General features: G+C 36.6%; 1 protein-coding gene across 2 annotated transcripts in view; it reads left to right on the top strand.

The window, feature by feature from the left end:
• The first annotated feature begins 1154 nt into the window (after nt 1-1154).
• The window catches only part of LOC144963056 (uncharacterized), a 117284-nt gene continuing 99087 nt past the window's right edge, over nt 1155-19351 (top strand). Inside the window, exons 1-2 of one of the 2 annotated variants that reach the window (XM_078896669.1) lie at nt 1155-1430; nt 18614-19351. The exon at nt 18614-19351 is cut by the window's right edge and continues 96 nt beyond it. In XM_078896669.1, coding sequence (XP_078752795.1) covers nt 19051-19351 — 301 coding nt within the window. In that variant the 5' untranslated portion in view covers nt 1155-1430; nt 18614-19050. Of the gene's footprint in view, nt 1431-12766; nt 12967-18613 lie in introns of those variants that run through there. The other variant, XM_078896670.1, reaches the window with a different exon arrangement.

Raw genomic sequence — 19351 nt, 5'->3', positions numbered from 1 at the left:
CCTTTTCCCCCACAATGTTTGAGGCTGTATCTTCGAAGTCTTTGGTCACCTAATTTTCTAAAAGTTGAGATAATCATCGTTAGTCACACTTCAAAGGAATTTGTCATTAGTTTGGTTGGGGGTTTTTTAAGGGGGGGGGGGGGGGGTTCTTTTTTGTTGTTTTTGTTGTTGTTGGGTTTCTATCTTTACTTTGGTTAGTTTTGTCTGTATTTTTTTTCTGTTTTTATTTTTTGTAAATTTTTGTTAGTCTGTTTTTATTTCTTGTTATGTTGTTGTAGTTGTTGTTGTTGTTGTTGTTGTTGTTGTTGTTGTTGTTGTTGTTCTTGTTGTTTTTATTTGTTTGCTTTGTTTTGTATTTTGTTTGTTTTGTATTTGTTGTTGTTTTTTATGGGTTTTTTAAACATTTTTTTTGGGGGGGGGGGGGGGCTTGTTAACTTTTATTTGTCTCTGACTCTTGCACTGAGGATTTTATTAGTCTAGAAGTTTACCAATATTCCCTTTCAAAATATTTCTTTCATTTCTCTTATACTCAACATTCTTGACGTTTCTTACAAATAGACGTCGACTTCAGACTGCCACAACCAGTTGTCAATTTAATTCGGGTAATTTTATTATTTTAAAAAAATCAAATGATGAAAATGCGCCATGTGGGGAGAGAAATCCCGTGCCCTTTACATACAGATCCAGCTTCCTTTCTACCTGTTTTGCGATGTAAATATTAACCAAAGGGGCTAAATAACACTCAAAGTCATCATTACTTAATCAAAACATTAACCCGAATTTTAAAATTAAAATAAATGCAAACTACAATTTACATCGCTCTAAGACTAGAAAGTAGTTGCACTCTATGACATCTTTTTCCAGAGAATTGTGTTATATTTTACCAGCGGTACAGACCGGTTCGTTTCACCTTTCTCGACTTCTCGCGTAACGCTCGACCCATTTCCAAACAGGAAAACACCTTATTTACACCACACGATCATTCAATTGCTCCACTTATCAGGAATTCACACTATAAATAGATCACGGTGCAACCATTCCGACGATGCATATAGTTTATTATGACATAACCCTGCTTAACTAATCACGTGGTTCAAACAGCTGACTGAAGGTCTCCCATTATCTATATAAATTGTCGCGGCTTGCCTGTTTCCACAACTTATTTATTTTTGTTGTTTGTGCATGGACGTAAAACTCTTATGTTCTCTAGTATATTTTAAATAGCGTTTTCCTGTGTTGAAGTTGGACCCAGCTAGAGCTATAATATTTTATATGTGTGCATTTTGTTATATAGTTATTATTTTTCAAGTGGTTGGAGCGTGTGTGTCTATTGAATTTTATGTCTAATATTTCAAAAGGCGGATTACATTTTGAATTAATGATTTTTTGGATGATATCAACAAAATTATTATGGACTGAGTCACAATATTGTGAGTAGATATTTATAAAGTGGTTATAATATAGTTGCACGTAGTTACAATATTAAAAATAGTACAGAAATAAAGCACATGGCCCGGAATCGACGTGTACATATATGCAGGTCTGACATCCAAACCCACTTATGGGCTTAGTTTTACTTAGTTGTAATGGACAATATTTTGCGTCATTTTTTGAGATCTCCATTACAACAATGAGCCCATAAGGAAATCGGGTTATCAGACCTAAAAAGAAGTGCACGTCGCCCAGAATCCATCCGAATTCCCGTAGTGTTAAAAAGACAGTAAACGTTACTTGCTAAACTTTGGATAGAACCTTGATTATCGCATATTATTTTCAGTCAAATCCCTTTTGGCAGGACAGAGTGAGGGGTCCGATAAAATATGACCATACGGATTCGAACCACGTCCATTGAATGTGAGTCGAGCTTTCCGCCATTTGAATTACTGTGACCTTCAATATCGATAGAGCAGAGTTAACGTGTACTTATTTGCAGGTCTGATAATCCAAATTGTTGGATCTCATTGTTGTAATGGAAATACTCTGGTTGGAATCAACGCTATATATTGTTCATTACAACACTGTTAAGTCAAACTCTTAATTTGCGTTCGGTTATCAGAACTGCGAATAAGTGCACCTAGACCAGAGTGCATTGAAACTGAGCACTCTCCTTACACCAAGTGACATTTCTATTGGCATTTCCTATCAAGAGGGTTATAGCGTGTGTTTTTTTATGCTTATGATATATATATATCTTTTCATATACTTTGCAAATTGGAATTTTGTTACACAATCATCCCCAAATTTTGCAGGGTATTTACAATTGACGCGAAGATATGGTTTGTGTGTATTATGAGATTAATTTGTTTCGTCAAATCCCATCAAAAACAGACGCTATCATTTTTAACACGCTTTCTGAATTACTTGTGTTTGAATGAAAAATATTTTTAAAAATTAAATCAAAAATAGTAGAGGCAGTGCATGAGGTCACGATGGAGGGGATGGATAATGCATTGCTTTTACACTTGGGATTGAGCGTAGCCTTCGTTAAGAGGGAACGAAATTGACCGTCACTCAGCTCTTTGTTATTGTTTTTGCCATCCGCGTTTGTGAGTGGTTCTCACTAAACTGTATTAACCAGACTATAAATGTTCATGGTTACACAGAGTTTGTGTGTTGGTCCGTTATACTTCCGGATGGCAATGTTGTGAACTCCTTGGCCAAGCGCATTCTATCTATAGAGGGAACGAAATTGACCGTCACTCAGCTCTTTGTTATTGTTTTTTTTTTTTTAATTTTGATTACTTCTCACTAAATTCTTACTTTTTGTTTTGTTTGTTGTTTTCGATTATTTTTTTCCTTGAGCAAGATACTCAGCCCTTATCGCTCATGTTGCAGCTGACGCCTGGGTTATCGCGATCCTTTCTCGAAATACACCCCAGGGAAAGATTTACCCTTTGGGATTCGTAAATGGAAATTTATATTTTATTTTATTTTATTCCTAAGATGTAAACGGGTTGTCGATAGCTCATTCGGTAGAGCACTCGCTCTACAAGCAAAGGGACCGATATCGATCCCGTGTGCAGTTGTGATTTTATGGAGTTTAAATTTTATTCAACATTTGAATCATAAATTTTGAGTTGATAGACTTATCATCACGTTCATTGAACTGACAGCTATGCTCTCTCTCTCTCTCTCTCTCTCTCTCTCTCTCTCTCTCCCTCTCTCTCTCTCTCTCTCTCTCTCTCTCCCCTCCCTCCCTCCTCACCCCTACCCCCTTTCCATCCAGCAGTGATTGGGTAGCTGGATCTGTTAGATCTGGTAGAGGGTACTTTGCGATAGATTAGCGTCCTATCCGAAGGGTAGGCCGTCATCCTCGCTTATGCATACTCAATTAATATTGAGCTCGGGCTCGGATAGTTTTAAATCCACGATAAATTGGTTCGTTATATGTGCGTCTATGTGTACAAGTGGTATAACACTCGCTTTCGGATCGGAAGGTCCTGAGTTCGAGCCTCGCTCGGCGCATAGTTGAGTCCTTGGAAAAGGCTCTTTACGCACATTCTCTCACCGTATTCAGGTGTAAAATGAGTACCTGACCGTTAACAGCGTTGTCTCTGTCCGGAAAAAAATTGTAATATCGTTTAATAGGTGTCATGTCTCGTTCTACATGTTCTACGTGTTGCTGTTGGTCCGGGACCCCTTGTAAAGCGCTTTGAAGCACATTTAGTGGATATTGCGCTATATAAAAGTTCAATTTAAAAAAAAATTATATCGGCAACATGTTATACAACTAAATTTGCCAAGGATCACAAACATGTACACGACAGAATAATATGATGCATATAGCACATTGCATATCTAGCGGCTTCTAATCCTCATTGTCACAAAGTTTTTATTCTCTAAATGCCTTCAGGCATTTTTCTTCTCACTTCATTTCTTGTTTTTATCAGTACAACTACCTGCTCCAATAACTTTTCTGAATTAATAAATCTAATACATTGAAAAAAAATTAAACTGTTAAAGAGATATATTGCACATAAGTATAAATATGAATTTTTTCACACATTACGTGGCATTATATACGGTACACATCGTCGTGCACTTAATCATATTTGCAAGTAAGTACACGTCGGTACGAAATCATAAATCACAATGCTTTGATATTTGATATAAATCATGTTGTCTATAATGTCTCATACACGGACCGTGCTCAAATCATAACACGCAATTTTACTGTCTGTGCCAGCTCATGTCATTCGAAATAGTATCCGGCGTCAATGATTACAATGACAAACAAACAAAAAAGTAAAAAAAAAAAAAAAAAAGAAAGAAAAAAGAAAAGCAAAAAAAAAAAAAAATAAATAAACAGAAAAAAAAAGAAAGAAAGAAAAAATCCTCTTTTCGAATGCAATTTTCCATCAATGCGAATTTGTTGCACAACAGTCGGAATTCAATCTAATAAGAATAGCTAACATCAAATAAAAATATCAACTGAACTGTGACACGGCCGGGGTTTTCAGTTTACCTTATACTATAATATCCGGCTCTTTGATTTCAATAGGGAATTTTTAGAGTTGCTGTTTTTATTTTGTTAATCTCAGTTCGTGTAAACTAAGCAAAGAGTATTGTGATGAATAATTAGTATAGCTAACAAACATTTATTCTCTCTGCATTGATTATATTTACGACTGCTATAATGCATTTCTGTGAAAGTAAATAATATGCAGTGATTAAAGTAGTGACTCATGTCAGTAGCAGCAGCAGTAGTAGTAGTAGTAGTAGTAGTAGTAGTAGTAGTAGTAGTAGTAGTAGTAGTGGTAGTAGTAGTAGTAGTAGTAGTATAGTAGTAGTAGTGTAGTAGTAGTAGTAGTAGTAGTAGTAGTAGTAGTAGTAGTTAGTAGTAGTAGTAGTAGTAGTAGTAGAAGTAGTAGTAGTAGTAGTAGTAGTAGTAGTAGTAGAAGTAGTAGTAGTAGTAGTAGTAGTAGTAGTAGTGTAGAGTAGTAGTAGTAGTAGTAGTGTAGTAGTAGTAGTGTGGTGAGATAGTAGTAGTAGTTTTATGTTAGTTAGCGGTAGTAGTAGTAGTAGGTAGTATGATAGTAGTAGTGTAGTAGTTTAGTAGTAGCGGTATAGTAGTAGTAGTAGTTAGAAGTAGTAGTAGTAGTAGGTAGTAGTAGTAGTAGTAGTAGTAGTAGTAGTAGTAGTAGTAGTATAGTAGTAGTATAGTAGTAGTAGTAGTAGTAGTAGTAGTAGTAGTAGTAGTAGTAGTAGTAGTAGTAGTAGTAGTAGTAGTAGTAGTAGTAGTAGTAGTAGTAGTAGTAGTAGTAGTAGTTAGTAGTAGTAGTAGTAGTAGTAGTAGTAGTAGTAGTAGTAGTAGTAGTAGTAGTAGTAGTAGTAGTAGTATAGTAGCAATAGTAGTAGTTAGTAGTAGTGTAGTAGTAGTAGTGTATAGTAGTAGCAGTAGTAGTAGTAGTAGTAGTAGATAGTAGTAGTAGTAGAGTAGTAGTAGTAGTAGTAGTAGTAGTAGTAGTAGTATATAGTAGTAGTGATAAGATAGATAGTAGTAGTTAAAGAAGTGGAAAAGATAGAGTGTGAAGGAGAAGGAGAGGGTGGAAGGATGGGAGAGAGAGAGAGAAAAAAGAAAAAGCAGAAGAATAAGAAGAGAATGGTGGTCCAAAGAAAAATAATGAGGAAAGTGCAAGGATAAGTATTAAATATAAGTGTCAAATGATAACTCAAAAATATTTTTAAAATCTCCACCCCAAGACATCCTGCCCATATATATATAGATAGTGTGCGCTTGACAAAGAAGCTCACAACATTGCCATTCGGAAGTATTTTGGACCAACACACAAATCTATGTGTATCCTTAAACGTTTATAGTCTGGTTAATACAGTTTAGTGACAATAACTCATGAACGCGGATGGCAAAAAACATTAACAAAGACCCGAGTGATGTCAATTTTATTCTGTCTATAGATAGTTTGAAGATGACATTACTCAGGTCTTTGTTATTGTTTTTTGCCATCTGCGTTTATGAGTAATGCTCACTGAACTGTATTAACCAGACTATAAACGTTCATGGTTACACACAATTTTGTGTGTTGGTCCGTTATACTTGCGGATGGCAATGTTATGAGCTTCTTAGCCAAGCGCATACTATCTATATTCATCGGAGATGAAACAATGGGTGATCTATATTACCTTTCCATGTGCTCGTAGGCATTGGTCACATTGCAAAATAAACTCAAAGTGACCCACATAGTGAAAAGTGATCACAGTTTTCGAACTATCCAATATCACAATTGGTCATTTTGTTCGGCTTGACACATGTGTATGTTTACAACTTTCAGAAACAAAGCAGCGTGTTTACATTTATTAAGAAATGTCCATTCCTTAGACAGTAACATGTCATGTGATCGATGACAAAGTTGGACGAAAACCTGAATATTGATCGCTCCCATTGAGACATTTTAGGATTTAAAAAGGGAGTCTAAAGTAGACCCCATCAATGATGTTGTTCTAGCATTGCCAAACCGCTACTCTAAAGGGAAATGGTTAATGCGATTAGATGGAATCAAACCAGATTTGCTAGAAAATGGGCAATAAGGCCACCCTGTAGAGATGTGGCATTAGGGATGATGAGATGGCAGAGAGAGAGAGAGAGAGAGAGAGAGAGAGAGAGAGAGAGAGAGAGAGAGAGAGAGAGAGAGAGATGAGTTGTTTTCACGACAGAAAAAAGTCGAAATTTTCTATTTGCTTTGAATTAGTCCAACAAAATAAAGAGACAGATGGATGTAGATGTGTGCTAAAATAGGTAGATGGATGGTATGATTTGCCTATGATTGGGTGAATTGGTGGATGGGTGTGTGGATCGAAGGGTTGTCAGGGTGCTCTCGTGATCATATTATGATGGATGGTGAATTGATGGATGGATGTGTGGATCGAAGGATGGTCAGGGTGCTCTCGTGATCATATTATGATGGATGGTGAATTGATGGATGGATGTGTGGATCGAAGGATGGTCAGGGTGCTCCAGTGATCATTGGGTGGATGGTGATTTGAGGATGGGACATCTATTGATAGGATATCGATAGAAGGCTATATTATGATTAATAGATGGACCAAAATAATTGTCAGGAAGATCATTATGCTATTTAATTCACGAGTCTACTACAAAGGTGAAAGAGCAGTAAAGAAAGAAATAGATCTTTCCTTGCTTTAAAATATCGAAATACGTTGAAAAATGCTCATTTGTTACTTTAACGCTCTCCTTACCGACAATTCTCAAAACTTTTACTCAAATCTCATACCTACCCGACACATAAATTGAATTTTTAAACTCAAATTTAAACGCACAAAGTGCACGATTTACATAATTTTGAAGAGCAAAACAAGCTCAAAACAGTATTAAGTTCTTGTAAATATAACAACACCTTTTCTTTAAATATTGTGATTAAAAAAACAAATCAGAGTCTGAAAAATGTTGGTTGTATCGTAACGAATGTGACGATTTTCTTATAGTTGGTAAGGAGAGGGTTAAACTAGTCACAAATTATTAATCCTAAGACTTCAAAGTGTCCGGTAATGGACTTTTGAACAATTATGCCACACTCTGTAAAAATTCATTTTTCAAATTTTGTCCAGAAAACTCACCCTCCAAATTACGATCGATTAAAATGAGCCTCATCTTGTCAAAAACTCTCAAACCTGGAACCTCAAATTCTAATCAATCGAGCGAAGTCCCAGGTTTGAGAGTTTTTGACAAGATGAGGGTCATTTAAATCGATCGATATTTGAAGGACGCGTTTTCTGGCCAAATTTTTAAATACATGGGTACGGCAGTTAGCAGGTTAATCAATCGATGGAATATGAAGAAAGAAAAAAAGGGTTTCTGACCAACATGTAAAAAGGTCAGCAGAGTCTGTATAGAAAGAATGAAGTTGGCGTCAATCGGGTATTTGTTATTGTTTTTAGCCATCCGCGCTTATGAGTTATTCTCATTAAACTGTATTAACCAGAATATAAACGTTTAAGGTTACACATAGCTTTGTGTGTTGGTCCGTTATACTTTCGGATGGCAATGTTGTGAGCTTCTTAGCCAAGCGCACACTATCTATACAGTAGCAGTGCTGATTCGGAACAAAAACCGAAAGAAAATGTCAAAGTTCTTAGAACGCTGTGATTTACAAGCTGTTTGTGATATGTTTTGCTTTTAACTGGAAATTATAGTTAAAAGTAATGTCAAAAATTCGCAGTATCTGCTAGTATTTTACCCAATTTACTTGCTTTTACCGTTTCCTCGTCGGCTTTCGATACCCTAATTTCCACGTAATCACTCACATCCTTCTTCTGAAAGGTAAAGTGTAGCAGCGCGGTAAACGTAGAGGAAGAGAACTAAAGTCACGGTTTCCACCGTGAATTAGCCTCATCTACGATCTCTAGCCTGTGGCAATGCATAATCAGATATTTCAGCTTTCCATGCAAGTTGATGTCACGACTTAATGATAAGTATTGGTATTGAATCAACTGCTTTTGGTGAAAACACGGATGTTTTGAACATTAATATGATTTTGAATAGGTTCTAAATTGAAGCAAACAAGTTGACCTTAAAACATTCTCTTTCCGATCGTTTTCCAAATTAAAGAGATTACGCTATTAATTTCTTTTAAGTTGTGAATGAGATTTTGGTCGATTCTGAATTTTCTTTCAACAAATTATTATATATATTACAATATATTCTATCTAAATTGTCAAACAGTGTACGAAATTAATATCATCAGGATTTCGTACACTGTTTGAAAATTCATATAGAATATAATTTATGATTGTTTAGAACAAAATTCATAATCGACCAAAATCTCATTCACAAATTAAAAGAAATTATTACCGTAATCTCTTTAAAGCGCTGTAAATGACAGTTATAAAACAATGATTGAGTATATAATTTTTACGGCGGTTTAAGAACAACCTAAGCAGTCAAATTTGATTAATAATTATCTAAATGTTCTCTTTTAGTTAGTTTGTATATGTTTAAATCGACGTTGTTTACCTATTTGAAGGTCTGATAACCCAATTACGGTCTTACTGTTGTAATGGAAATACTCTCAAACCAACGCAAAAAAGTGTCCATTACAACAATGTCAAAACAGGCCCATAATTGCGTCCGGTTATCAGACTTGTAAATATGTGCACGTTGGTTTAAATTATTCCAGTCATATTCAATCTTGAGCACAGATGACTATTAGAAATAATAAAAACTTTATCACAATCATTTGACTTGTATTTTAGGTGTTTACATTGATCAAGTGCTGGTACCTTCAATAGCCTCTTTCTTTGCAGTATACGTTGGTTTCCAACAATATCTATCTCCGACACTTTTTGATCCCCATCACAATTTTGAACTTCACAAATTTTCGTCAAATATTTTAGATTTTAAAATACGAATTAGATATAATAAGGGGCAAAAAAAAAGCCGGATTTGGTCAAATTTGGGCACAAAAGTTGGTTGCAAGTTTAAAACCGCATCTAAGGATCATTATTCTGAAACTCGAGTAAATAAATCAGTGCAACCTTTTTATCAACTCTATCAATTAATGAAATCCATACACCAATCGTCGTTTAAAAGCTGGAATTTATCTCATATATTATATACGTGTGCAGTACGACTACTGTATATCAATTTTTAAAATTGAGCTTTATATAGTGCAATATCCACTAAATGTGCTCAAAACGCTTTACAAAGGGTCCCTGGTCAACAGCAACATTTAACATGTAGGACGGGACATGACGCCTGTTAGGCGATATTACAATTTTTCGGACAAAGTCAACGCTGTTAACGGCTAGGTACTCATTTTACACCTTAGTACGGTGAGAGAATGTGAGTAAAGAGCCTTTTCCAAGGAATCAACTATGTGCCGAGCGCAAGGCTCGAACTCAGGACCTTCCGATCCCAAAGCATTTGTCATACCACTAGACCACATAGCCGCACAAGGGTATTATTAATAAACTGAACAATCACTGCTGCGATGCCATGCATGTAAATCACTCCCCCCCCCCCCCCCCCCCCCCCCCTCCTTGCAAAGTCCCTCGACATAAATTAATGGTAAACGTTGTTGAGGCTTTTACTCGTATCAGCAATGGGATCTTCCTATAGTATCACGAATAGGACAATGCATATTGCATGGATTGAGACTAGACGGTCTAAGTCTAAGCTTAATTCCATTGGAAGAGTCGATGTTTCATTCCGTATTTAAAAAAAAAATAAATTCTTTTTCTTTTATAAACACTTTTATACAGGGTATTACAGGAGCAGGATGCGTGCAGATGACACTGTGGTAGTGAAGAGTATTAATAATAGATTTTTGTATCTCTCTGGAAAAAAAAATAGATATATTATATCTTTTATATTTTTATTCGGTTTTCTATCCTATCTTGCACGGGATGACGTAATGTACTTCTATTCCAACGATCGCGGGTTCAAACCTCGTATTGAAAAATGTCCATAAATATAATTATTACTCAAATTAAAAAGGATATTAAGTGTTTGTAATGTCATGCAGTTATTAATGTGTACTAAATTAGAATTTCACTGCAGAGTTGATCAAATTGAATCCGAAGGAAACAGCGCCAAAAGATTCTAAAACCAAAATCACCAAAAGCCCCCTTTTTTTCTCTCAACCGCATGTAAGGGTAATTTTTCTGAAACCCGAGTCAAAAGATCCAACTTTTTTATCATCAACTCTATCAATTAAGTAAATCAATACACCAATCAATCAGCCTATAAAAACTCGTTCAATATTTTCAATTAGTTTAATTGGATTATTATGCCAGGAATAGAATAGCCGGAGTTAAACCAACCACCGCCATGGCGATGAAAAGAGTCGGATCGATAAGATAATACTTTTGTAAATTAATTTGATTTTCATGCGTCCTGACTTCCTTTTTTTTTTTGAAAGGCCATTGAAAATAGAATGAATAAAACCGTTGCATAATATAGAGGGAACGAAATTGACGTTGCTTAGCCCTTTGTTATTGTTTTTAGACAGTCATTTTAATGATTAGTTCTCACTGAATTATTTCATAAACGTTCAAAGTTACACATAGTTTTGTGAGTTGATAAGTTATATCCGGCTGGCGGATGTTGTGAGTATTTTATCTAAACGCATAGCACCAATGGGGGTTCTAATACTTAGCTCCATTGATAGAACACTCGCTTCACACGCAAAAGTGATTGAGATCGATCCCTGATGGGGTCGAGATTTTTTTCTGAGCCCCTGTCTACCCAGCAGTGATTGGGTAGCTGAGTTTGTCAGATCAGGTAAAAAGTCGGTACTTTACGATTGACCAGAATGTTACCAAAAGGTAGCAAACAATTGATTTTGGGTTTTTTGCCATCCATGTTTATGAGTAAATCTCACTAAACTGTATTAACTAGACTATCAAAGTTCATGACTACACATTGTTTTGCATGCTAGTCCGTTATACTTTCGGATGGTAATGTTGTGAGTGTCTTAGCCAAGCCCACACTATATACAGATGTACATTCGTGGCCCATAATCTCAAAACAGTGTCATATCTGAGAGGACCTGATGCTGAAAATATAATTTCAAGTTTATCTCACTAACAGCGACTCTCTCGGTATCTGACTATGGCTTCTTTTACCATGTGATTATTTACATTTTTCTGAGATAGCTATTGTTTGTTTGTTTTTTTTTTTAGCTTTTTATATAGCGCAATATCCACTAGACGTGCTCAAAGCGCTTTACAAAGGGTCCATGACCAACAGCAACACGTAACATGTAAGGACGGGACATGACGCCTGTTAGGCGATATTACAATTTTTCGGACAGACAACGCTGTTAACGACCAGGTACTCATTTTACACCAGAGTACGGTGAGAGAATGTGAGGAAAGAGCCTTTTCCAAGGACTCAACTATGCGTCGAGGGCGAGGCTCGAACCCAGGACCTTCCGATCCGAAAGCGAGTGTCATACCACTAGACCACATATGCGCACAAAATAAACATAGATCGAGGCAAATCTTTTGAGCCATCAACGATCAAAATCGGTCCGGTAATAAAGTATGTAGGTACACGCAAATGAATCTGGCATAAGGGCAAATATTCTAAGAACTCAACTAGACGCGCCGGTCAGAATGGGACTCGGACCAAGTACCTTCCGATCCGGATGCCAGTGTCATACAACAAGTCCACGCACATAGCCGCACAATTTCAAAAAGTGCATCGAAAATAACCCCAAAAATCATTTTTTTTTAAAATCAACATGTTAATAATTATTAGATACTTATAACCTATATCCATTTTTGTTTTCTGCTTTATTCCGATATAAAACCAGTTTTTAACGAGGTGACTCACATTTATTATTCATTACAATGTTTCCTTCAAAACTCTCGGGACAAAATCAAAGTCAAAAGCATTCTCTCCTACTCGTTTTTTAATTTTTTGCCAGAAAACTCGTCCTTCAAATACCGATCCATTTATACAACGGTTACAAGGAGTAAAGAAACGGAAAAAAGAAGAACCAAAAAAAAAAAAGGTCAAGTCGGGGGTGAAAAAGAAATTATAACAAACACAACGATTCTAGTATTTCGCAATCCTTGGTTTTGTCGCTCACTGCTCACTCCTTCCTCACAACCCCCCTCGCACGTAAAATGTGTGCCACTTCATAGGATTGTCGCGACTCTCTCTCTCTCTCTCTCTCTTTCTCTCTCTCTCTCTCTTCCTCTCTCTCTCTCTCTTCCTCTCTTCCTGATTTCACCGACTCAGCTGATCGGTTGTTGTTATTTCAGCACTCTTCACAAGCCTACTAATGTTATAGTAGGTATTAGATCAGCAAAATATCACCACATTATTATTGCTTGAAGATGGATAAGGGGTGGTTAGCTTGATGAAGAGTCTGTGATAATTATTGCATTTTTAATAGATTGCGGTGTTCGTCCCAGGGATAGTTATATATACAGTGTAAACTAATTTTTCTTTTAGGAATTTTTGGATTTCTGTGCATCGGGGTAAGTGAAAATTTTAAGATAACATAGCCCCAAACTAGGAACGTTCCTATTCATAGACTCCGACCTGCATATATTTGAAGGTCTGATAGCCGAACGTATTGATGTGCTTGTTTTAATTTTGTTGTAATGGACAACGTTTGCGTCGGTTTAAGAGTATTGCCATTACAATAATGAACCCATAACAATTTGAGTAATCAGACCTGCAAATAAGTACTCATTGACAGACTCCTAATCTTCCTTTCATTTTCTTTTCTCTCTCTCTCTCTCTCTCTTTCTCTCTCTCTCTATCTATCTATCTATATCTCTCTCTCTCTAAAAATATATTTCAGTGTACATTAATAGATTTTAACGTTACAGTTATGGGATCCGTTATTCCGTTATGGAATTCCTCTGAGAAAACGAAAGAAAGAAAAGCATGTCAATGAAAAAATAGGTAAACGACACACTGCACAGGTTTGTGCTGATAACACAAGCACTATACCGGGTGTGAGCTAATTCATCACGCATTGAAATTCGCTGCCTGTTTAATGCACGCAGTGGAACGCACAGATACTGCCGTTCTTTGATAAAACGCATTTTTGAATTTTGCCAGAAATCTAGTTCTTAAAATAACCATTGATTAAAATGGCCCTCATCTTATCAAAAATGACAAAACCCGAGTCTGATATTAAATCCCGTATTTGATAGTTTTGACAAGATGAGAATCATTTTAATCCATCGATATTTGAAGGACAAAGTTTTTGGCCAATGTTTTAAAATTTGTTTTGCATTTTAAAGTAGGGCAATAAAGATAGAGCTATTAAATAATATTTTATCTTGATATTCGTTGGATTTCGTTCACTGCTGGGTGGCAAATCGCTCACTTAGTTTTTGTCAATCGCTCTTTCTTAGATCATCATAAAAACCAACAGAAATTCGAATAAAATCGAACATGTAGCCTATTGGTTTTCTTTTCCCTTTCCTCACTGTAGAGGCATGTGGTTAATCTGGTTCTTGTTTATTTTGGGTGGATGGCCGGGGTGGGAGGTAGCGGTAGTATAATTGATGAAACACGCTACTCGCACTTAAATGGACCCGACTCCAATCCAAATATTAATTTTATATTATCAATTGGATATCAAATCTTAATTGCATCTACCGGAGAGTAGGCTACTTTCGTAATGGGCCAGAATCGTGTCCAAAGGGTAGAAGAGAATTGTTTCTGTCTTTCTCACGTCATTAAAAGTGGGATAAACGGACAATTTGCGTTAGATATCATAACATCAATTTACCTCGTTTAATTGTCTGTACAGGATGACATGAATGAAGAATGTTTACCTTCTGTGTTTATGATTATTGATTTAACGAAGTGCGTCATTATTGTTTATCGCACATATATTATAATCACCTGTTGCATTGTTTGCTAAGGCTATATAATATACATCATGGTAGAATTAGCTAAGTGCTTTATTCGATCGATTCCACACGGCGTGTTGTCGACTTTCACCACTGTTTTAAGTGATATGGAGCATATTTAGTGACTAGATTGGTGCGCCTTGAAAAAGACAGTTTTCACGACTCCCACTCCCCGACCCCAACAGTAGCTATCGTTATGTTATAGATAGAATGCGCTTGGCCAAGGAGTTCACAACATTGCCATCCGGAAGTATAACGGACCAACACACAAATCTGTGTAACCATGAACTTTTATAGTCTGGTTAATACAGTTTAGTGAGAACAACTCACAAACGCGGATGGCAAAAACAATAACAAAGGCCTGAGTGACGTCATCTGCATACTATCTATAGCCTGACACTGAAATCCAAAAGGTTTGGCAGTTTGACGTCATTATTAGTTGGGGGTTTTTTTACACTGCCTAATGAGTTTTCGTTAGTAGAGCTCGTGGAAACAAGTTATTTCATTGGTTGAACTATTGAATACAACTCACGATTTGTTTTCTTTTGTGGCAAAAGACTGGCATTTTGACGTCATTTTTTGGTCAGTGTCGGGCCATAACTTGGCCATGCCCCAACCCCATCTTCCTATTTGTTGGCATTTAAATTATCTAAATATGTCGCAACTTCGTAGAACATTCAAATTCAAGCAATAAAATATGCTACACTACAGTTCGTTATCTGTTGTGTACATAGCGGAGGTGGCTACAATAGTATTAGACTTTTAAAATCGATTTTCTATTAAATTAACAATTATAACTACGGGCTTGAAAATTGATCGTTCGTCACTGCATTATTAAATTCTTGATATAGCTAGAAAGGATTCGATTCACCAGTTTTCTCAACAAATCGAGTACACATTTTGATATGTTCTATAAATGTCCTACAGCTATAAGGACCACTCAATCGGTTCTTAGCATTTAATGCTTGCTTCTCTTTTTATAGGGCGCTAGTCTACTGGAAAGTACTTTCCGTCAGATCTCACAGACCAAGTTATTCAGCTACTGTTGAGTATAGGGAGGAAACCGTTTATGAAATGTTTTTCCTATGGACATGCCAATGAGTTGACCAGTTGCCGACTCGGATTTCATTTCGAAATTAATAACTGACTGTTTTATTGGCGCCCGCCTCCTAATCAAGGGACTGGGACGCCTCGGCTGCTTCTATGATTCTATTGACAAATTCCCTCCATCGGTGTCGATCCTCTACTAGAGACTGTAGGTCTGTTTGACTCTTGATGGTCAAGTGTCTGTTTAGTGTTTAATTTTGTGAATGTTTGTTATTATTGGTCAGCTTCGATATAAGTCTTGACCAGTCTGTGCTGTAGTTCGTACGCCTTCGTGTCTTTGTTTCCTGGAATATCGTTGTTTCCAAAGTCTGGTCTGTATCCGAAAAGTCTCCATGGTGTTTCTAATATTTGGGTTAAAAGTGGTGATTCATTGAATTAATATTATTGATTTATTCACAGCACTGTGTCGCTTTGGAATGAAAAACATGCCTTTTCATAATGAGAGTACCTAGTATCGTCATGTACTATGGCATGGATTCGAACCGAAAACGGAATGACCCGTGTCCACGATTCATTGCCATCCTTTGTCATAATTTGACATATTATGGCTGCCGCGGTGGAATAATAATCAAATGGCCCAAATTTCAGTCTCTGATCTGCCTCAAAGTTTTCTCATGTGTGAGTTGTTCAGTTATAAATAAATTTCTACAGCACAACAACACGCCTGCATCATTTATTTTTTAAGGACTTACATGGCAATCGATATTCAGTCCTTTTATACTTTGAAAGTATAGACAGATGTTTCAGCTGCAGCTCAATTGCAATAATAATAGTAATAATAATACACCTATTGCATAAAAATGTCTTTTCGCATTGCCATTGCCTTTTAATGCTGTATTCGTCACCTCTTATCTGTCAAGCAAATAATATTTAACGATTGACAGACTTGGATAGTATGCTTTTCACATTCACAGTAATCTCTTAAGACGTCTATTTTAGAAAGTCACAACGACCTACCTTATGAAATTGCGTAGTGGGTTATTGTGTTTTTTAAATTTTTAATTGTTTTTTTTTTTTTTTTTGGGGGGGGGGGGTATTTTTGTTGCTTCTTGCGTGTGTGTGTGTGTGTGTGTGTGTGTGTGTGTGTGTTTGTGTGTGTGTGTGTGTGTGTGTTTAAAGCGTACAAAAGTCTCTCTCGGAAAACAATGAGTCTCAACAAATTATAGTTTACCTGTGAGCAGTAGTCTGTGTTCCTTATTGTAAATTCCAAAACTAAACAAAAGGACTGAAGCATGGCTATCTTGACTACATGCCAAACAGTCGAAATGATGGTCTCTCCAGATTCTGAATATTATCATTAAATCTCGACACCGTACAATGTTACTCTCGAGACTAAAACGAAAATATGAGGACATGGAACGTACGGGCTGCTTCCGCTTGTGGGTGTTCAATGTCAAGTCTGTAAACATGGCATTTAACAATTGATGGTATGTATTGAAATAAAATACACCCCATTTCTGAAAATATCAATCATACAAATACACACTCTGAGAGAATTTAGTGAGAAGAAATCACCCAACTGAATATCGATAGAACGAAGATGACGTCACTCAAGCATTTGTTATTGTATTTTGCCATCCGCGTTTGTGAGTGATTCTCACTAAACTGTATTAACCAGACTATAAAAGATCATGGTTACACCTAGTTTTGTGTGTTGGTCCGTTATACTTCCGGATGACAATGATATGAGCTTCTTAACCAAACGCAAACTATCTATAGATAGTTTGACGTCACTCAGGTCTTTGTTATTGTATTTTGCCATCCGCGTTTGTGAGTGATTCTCACTAAACTGTATTAACCAGACTATAAAAGATCATGGTTACACACAGTGTTATGTGTTGGCCAGTTATACTTCCGGATGGCAATGTTGTGAACTGCTTAGCCTACTATCTATAGAAAGCTGCAAAACCCGTGCCAAATGCCAATTGTATTACATATAAACATTATGAGCGAGAAGGTGTTTACCGACGTGACACAAGCTGGCACAGATACGCATCTTCTGCTATTAAAACCCTATAGATAGAATGAAGTTGACGTCACTTAGGTCTTTGTTTTTTTTGGGGTTTTTTTTAAATTTATTTATTTATTATTATTTTTTTTGCCATCCGTGTTTATGAGTAATTCTCACTAAACTGTGTTAACCAGCCTAAAACATTTAAGGTGACACATAGGTTTGTGTGTTGGTCCGTTATACTTCCAGACGGCAATGTTGTGAGCGTCTTAAACACGTGCGTGAGGTGGCAATGGACTTTCCTCGTCGTTATCTAAAGTTCTTGCCTACCATAACATTCCTTCTGATAGTTGAAACCATAACAGCTTGATTCATCTGGTCACCATTTTAGGGGAGGTTTTGTAGCTTATCACGCATGCCTAACTTGATCCTCTTTATGATGTGGTTTATTACGAACCATATTGTCCTTTACTGCATTTTAGGGAGCTGGATCACCATCTGATATGGTGGAAAGTTCTTTATGGTGACCAAGACTTGTCATCTGCTGAAGGTAGCAACCAGGCTTTACCGTTCCCGTTTAATACAACAGAGACAAGCTTCTGTTCCGTAGAACGGTTGGGAGCGTTATCGCATTGCCATCGATTCGTCTTGTTCAAATTATCATAATATAATGAGCTACTCCAGTATTGGAATGCTGTTGGCATGTTCTGTTTGCCAGAGTATGTGTTTTACATAATGGCATCTTCATTAGCACCATCGCCACCGTCCCTTATCGGTTATAGAATTACTCGCGTTATGCATTTATTCAACATCAAAATTTGCATTTTACTTCTGTGAGTGATGGTCTTTTCAATGATTAATATTAACGATTCTAGAGTCCAATAATGCCAGGGGTGTTAAGCAATTGAATCGAAATCTATCAAGCTCTTTTCCTGTAGTGCACTACCTCGTAGGTCCAATATTTGTTTTTAACTAGAGCCTGGTGGTTTTGTGGCCGTTTTACTGGGGCAGTATAACCTCAACCTGTATCTTTGATTGTAAATAGCAATGCCTTATCTAAACTCACATGTGCTTATATCGCATGCAAATGACGCAAGCGCTTTTGATATTTCTCGCACAAGACTGTTGTTCAATTTCGATCAATTTTCTTTCCTTTTCTCAATCGTAACCTTTCTTTTTTATCTTCTTTTTCAGGAATCTTAACGGGTGTTAACCAGTGCCAAAACAAAGTGAGAGAAGTGCCGATCAGATTGTCTTGAACTAACAAATTTGGTGCACAAAAGAGAGTACATCTGTCCAAAGTTGTCAAAAGAGTAGACTGAATGTCATTATGTCCTGTTTAAAGAAGTTGTCATAATGTTTTAGATGTACTCATGTTTGCCCAGAATTTGCGAAACTTGTGATTCCTTTTGCCTACTTATTAATTTTTTAATACTTAGTCTATATATACGCAGCAAAGTTATAGTTTACGCACTTTGTTGGTTCCGATTTGCTTTCATTTCATGAGCAAAATGTTGTTCTGCAATAATATTTGCATTGCAGTACAAACTCCTTGAGCTTAATGCTTTTGCCACTATGTTTTCTCATCGTGTGACCTAAAAGTTCATTTTTACTTTCGTTGTAATTAGAAAATGTCTGCTGCTGCTTTGATGCCATGCTTTTTGAACGGAGATCGTTTGAAAAGAAGTGCGGTATCTAAGAGAAACGGTTCTAGTTCCATGAAAATTAAATTTGGTGTGAAAAATTCTTGTGTGAATAATTCTGAAAGCAACGGAGTTATGGATTCTTATCGGAGAATGGATGGAGTCACGGATAGTGCCGCTTCTTCTTCTACAGATCATATATTGAGTACCGTGAGTCTTTGTGCTGATTCGAATTTGGAGTATTGTGCGGAAACGGAAGTAATTCCTTCAGTCCAGGATATGGATATGG

This window comes from Berghia stephanieae, chromosome 1, assembly GCF_034508935.2.
Source record: "Berghia stephanieae isolate SIO BIC M18660-M18661 chromosome 1, UCSD_Bste_1.3, whole genome shotgun sequence".
NCBI lineage: Eukaryota > Metazoa > Mollusca > Gastropoda > Nudibranchia > Aeolidiidae > Berghia > Berghia stephanieae.
The sequence above is the reverse complement of the archived record's forward strand: the minus strand, read 5'-3'. Positions and strand labels throughout refer to the sequence as shown.